General features: G+C 32.4%; 1 protein-coding gene across 1 annotated transcript in view; it reads right to left on the bottom strand.

Moving 5' to 3' along the window:
- Positions 1–5,424, bottom strand: part of LOC105623911 (probable cytochrome P450 303a1) — a 10,078-nt gene that overhangs the window by 1,984 nt on the left and 2,670 nt on the right. Inside the window, exons 5-8 of the mRNA XM_012205283.1 lie at positions 1,392–1,500; positions 1,129–1,309; positions 910–1,027; positions 666–804 (exon numbers count right to left, since the gene is read on the bottom strand). Of these exons, the coding sequence (XP_012060673.1) occupies positions 666–804; positions 910–1,027; positions 1,129–1,309; positions 1,392–1,500 (547 nt within the window). The remainder of the gene's footprint in view (positions 1–665; positions 805–909; positions 1,028–1,128; positions 1,310–1,391; positions 1,501–5,424) is intronic.

Here is a 5,424-nt window from a genome sequence, read left to right as displayed (position 1 = left end):
ACACACACACACACACACACACACACACACACACACACACACACACACACACACACACACACACACACACACACACACACACACACACACGGGGATGTTTCCTCTAACTTGACTATCTAAATATCTCCATTGTTTTAATGATATGAGAAAAGAAGAAAGTTGTTTGATTCAAAGGGGCACATATTATGATGACCAAAAAATTTTTCTCAACGTCAAATTTTTTGAAATTTCAAAGTCATTTCCATTTTTTTAAATGAAATTATATGATTTTTTTTCATAATATAATTCCTCTAATTATTCTAAATATAAAAGTATTAAGATAGTGATATCAAAAAATCAATAGTTTACAAGATACATATTTTTTATTCTGGCATAAAATATTAAATAACTCATAAACTATTAATTTTTTAATAATCGTACCTTAATATTTTTTTGAACAGAATAATGAGATGAATCAATTGGTGGAAAGAAAATATAGTAATAGTTTAAAAAAAATGTATAATTTTCAAAATGAATAATTTTTTAAAATAAATAACTGTGTATAAAGCAAAATAAAATTGATTTTCTTTTCACCAATTTGGTATTTTCTTGTATCATTAAAAACAATGGAGATATTTTAGATAGTCAAGTTAAAGGATTCGTATATAAAGAAGGAGAAAACATACCGATGCCGAAAGGAAAATATTTTTCTGGCGTAATGATATTGCCATTATTATCGAGGAATCTTTCTGGCCGAAAGTCTTCCGGATCATTCCAGGATTCGTCCATGAGTATTCTATTGAAATTTGCAACGAGCATTGTGTCCTGGAAACGACGATATGCACATATTTTATATATATTACTTATAATAACCATTCGTATCTTTTTATCTTATTAATTTACAAAATGTTAAACCTTTTACAATGTTACCTTTGGTATCTTATGACCGACGATGAAAGTATCTTTTAATGCTCTATGTGGGACGCTCAAAGTGCGGCCAACGAATACTCTTATGGACTCCAGTACGATAGCTTCAACATATGGCATTCTAAAAAATAAGAATATAATTATTCCATGCAAAATAATTCTTGTTCGCGATTAATTCTTCCGCAGTTATAGATATGCGAGAGTGATTACAATGATGTTTACTTTGGTTTGTCAGCCAATGTGGGAAATCTGTTACGGCCAGTAACTTTATCTATTTCTTCATGGGCCTTCCTCTGAATCTGCGGGTTCAATATTAGATTTAAAAATCCGAAGCCGAGTGCTTTCGAAGTTGTCTCGGAGCCCGCTATGAAGAGATCCACACAGATCGCTAATAACTGGGACTCTAAAATTATTTTATTATTATATAAAAAACTATTATTTAGTGGTAATAATAATGTATTTATAAATTGTATGCTTTCAAGTACCAGAAAATGTATCGCTACAATTTTTCGAATTTAGCACAGTCAGGTAGACATCCATCAAATCTCGCGGTGCGTTTGATAAAAATGTGTTTTTATGATTATACAATTCTTCCTAAAATAGGAATTATTAATTTTCAATAAATTGTTTAATTAAATAATATCAAAAGGCTCAATGAAAATAAAATAAGAATATGAAAGAGAGCTACGAGCCTAAAATGAATATTTTTAATTTAGATAGTTAAGTCATATAAACAAAAACAAATGTTTCGTACCCGATCATTTTCAATGTATTGGGAGTACAAATTAGTTCGGTCCGTTTCCCTAAAGATGATTCCAGCTGTTGTGAATGATTCATAGTGACAGCTGATTTTAGTGTTTTCAGAGAGGTTAAACATCTGCTAATAATATTCAGTTTATATCGCTTTGAGTTTCATACAAAAACCTTGATTTTTACTGTGTTTGAAATGTCGAATTTTGTATTAACCAAGCAGCATTTGCGGGAGGTTTTGATTTTCTGTTTTAATTGGAAAAAAAATGTGGCTGAAGCCCATCGAATGCTTGTCGAAGTTTATGGTGACTGCTCCAACTGATAAATCATGTAGAAAATGGTTTCGACGTTTCAAGGATGGAGATTTCAGCATTGAAGACGAACAACCGTTCTGAACAGCCAAAAAAATTCGAAGACAAAAAATTAGAGGCATTACTCGAAGAAGATCAGAATCACGCAAGAGGAACTTGCAGAATCATTGAGGATAACTCAACAAGCCGTTTCTGTATGATTGAGAGCCATGGGAATGATTCAAAAACAAGGAAATTGGGTGCCTATGAACTGAAACCGAGAGACATTGAAAGGCGATTTTTCACTTGCGAACAACTGATTCAAAGACAACAGAGAAAAGATTTTTTGCATCGGATTGTGACTGGAGATGAGAAGTGAATATTCTACAACAATCCCAAGAAAAAAAATACTATGCTAAGCCCGGTCAATCGTTGCTATCGACCTCAACATCAACACCACAGCCGAACATTCATGGTTCAAAAATCATGCTCTGTATCTGGTGGGACCAAAAAGATCTTGTTTACTATGAGCTGCTGAAACCTGGCGATTCCATTACGGGCGATTGGTACCGGCTACAATTGATTCTTTTGAGCCGTGCATTGTGAGAAAAACGGCCGGAATACGAGCAAAGATACGATAAAGTTATTCTTCTTCATGACAACGTTCGGCCTCACGTCGCTAAAGTAAAAAAATATTTGGAAACGCTCAAATGGGATGTTTTACTGTACTCGCCGTATTCTCCGGACATTGCTCCTTCTGATTACTGGTTGTTCCGAAGGATGCAGCACGATTTGGCAAGTCACCGATTCACTTCTTTCGCAGAAATCCAAAATTGGCTCCAAAATTGGATCGCCTCTAAAGACGAGTCATTTTTTCGAGATGGAATTCAAAAATTGCCTGAGACATGGGAAAGAGTAGTAGGCAGCAATGGACAATACTTGATCTGTTCATTCATTTTGTTTTGAAATAAATGCATTTTTGAATGGACCGAACTAATTTGTACTCCCAATAAAAAGTTGGTTATAAAATCTCTCAAAAAATATATAATAAATTATAAATTGAGGTCTAAAGTATTAAAAAATTATTAAGTCACTGATAAAAACCTAATTAATCGCAACTGTTGTGTACAAGAAGTATTGGTCCAATCAATATTAGATCAATTATAAAATACGTGATAATTCTTCAAAAACGCAAAAATTCTTCTAAAAAATTATATTTAAATTCCAAGTGTATCAATTATCATATAATATAATAAGTTTTATCGTAATGTATAATAATCTTAATTATAATCTGCCCGATAAAAAAAATGGTCGCGATTACTCGTAGCCGGTAAAAAATTTATTTCTACCTTTTTTTATGTTAAAAGTCCGACAATATCGGCACTTATAGCAATAATTTCTGAAATTAATTCATTTAAATAAATATATATAATAGTTCAACATCTTAACATTCAGACCGCAGTGGTTTCGTATTATATTTAAAGTAATGTCTAATCTTTTCTGTGTTGATAGGTGTCATCTTTGTTGTGTGTATATGATGCGTTATTAATTGTAGTATCAGTTATCGTTTAATTTTTGATAGAAAGAGCGTATTTCAAAATGAATGTCACTTAAGCATCGCGCTTTGAAACTGTATTTTTATGTACACATCCAAAAGGACCGAAAATGTCTCAACTCGTTGCCGCTAAATACATCAAAATCGTTCATCCAAAAGTAGATATAACATTATATTGAAAAGTAGATACAACATTATATTGAAACAAAAACGGTGGATGATTTGCCAGAACGTGGCACAGTGTTTATCAAAAAGACATTAAAAGAGTTGTGAGCCTATTTGAAAAGTATAGTACATTGCGTCAAGGACAGGCAATATTAAAAAAAAAGTTTAGAAATATCGTGCAATACTATAAAACTTGCTTGATCTTGGCATAAAGTGGCGCAGCATGATAAAGAGGCCAATGCTAATAGAAAAATACGTGAGAACACGATTCACTTGGGCGAATAAAATAAAGATCGCGATTGAAGCAAAATCTTTACAGACGAAACATCTTTTTGGACACATTCTATCCAACGATCCTGGTCTACCACCACTAATAAACTTGTCCAACGAATCGTTAAACACACAATAAAGCATGCTTGGAGCAATCCTAACGAGAAGTTTCATAAATTTGTTTATCGTTTACATAAGCGTTTGCAGAAATTCGTTGAGAAACACAAACGATCAATAGAGCGTTCATAAAGCGGAAATTGCAACGCTGCAACGTTTGGAAGGCATTTTCTGACAAAAATAAAAAGTTTCACGAATGTTTGTTTAACGTTTACATGAGCGTTTGCAAAAATTTGTTGAGAATTTAGAAACAGCCAGTAAGATGTTCGTAAAACGAAAATTGCAACGCTGCAGCATTCTCTGAAAATAAGAAATTTTATGAATGTTTATTTGACGTTTACATAAATGTTCAGTTTAAGTATTGAGCCTGCTGAGACATTTTATAAAAAAAAAGGTAGTAGTAGAAGAAAGTTTGCTAAACGGAGAAAAAACGCTTGTTATGGAATTGAGGAAAATGTTTTTTGGACTTTAAGCTGTTTGCGTAAAAGCCTTACAAAACATTTACTAAGATTCAATAATTTGCCACATTGGAACAGCGTTTGTTGAACGAAGAAAAATGCTTGTTTCACGGGGAAAAGCGTTTACTAAATGTTTGAAAAGTCTGAGTGAACTCTCTGCACTAAGGCGCGTTTACTGAGCATCCTTTGGAAAGCGTTACTTTAGCATTACAAAACTTTCATGAAATGATATACTGTATTTTATAAGCATTCTGAAAGTGTTAAAATCCAATCCATGTTTTTATAAAGTTTGAAAATTCAAAAAATCGTCATAAACATTGTCATTATTTTATAAAGTTCCATATTTTCACCAGAAAAATTTGGTTATCTTTATTTACAGACAACTTGAACGCAGAAAAAATGTTAAAAATATATCAAAAGACTCTGATCTAATTTGCTCAATGTTGATTTATCAATAAAAATAAAGATTGGATTCTCCAAGAGGTAATGTTTCAAAATCGAAGCAAGTATTGGAAAAAGCAAAATAATATCACGACGCTAAACTGACCATCGCTCAGTCACCCGATGCGAATCCGATTGAAAATACCCGATGTTTTGGTGTTATTAGCTATAGTAGAAATATATTTATCAAAAGAAAACTTCGTGTGACAGACACTCACTTTAAAATAATTGTCTGCCGAAATTCGACGCATTTGGAGATCCTTGCCTTACGCTATCAATTTAGTGGAAAGTATTCTTCCAGTCCATTATAGATACTAATGACTGGACCATTATTAATGTTAATTGCATTTTAATGCTAATTCTATAGAATATAATTATTATTATTTAAATGCTAATAAATAAATTTTTCATATAGGTCGATCATCTCTTACGGACAGACTGTATTACAAGCGGAGAAAGTAGTAAAAAATTG

The sequence above is a fragment of the Atta cephalotes genome, assembly GCF_000143395.1.
Source record: "Atta cephalotes unplaced genomic scaffold scaffold00067, whole genome shotgun sequence".
NCBI lineage: Eukaryota > Metazoa > Arthropoda > Insecta > Hymenoptera > Formicidae > Atta > Atta cephalotes.
The sequence above is the reverse complement of the archived record's forward strand: the minus strand, read 5'-3'. Positions and strand labels throughout refer to the sequence as shown.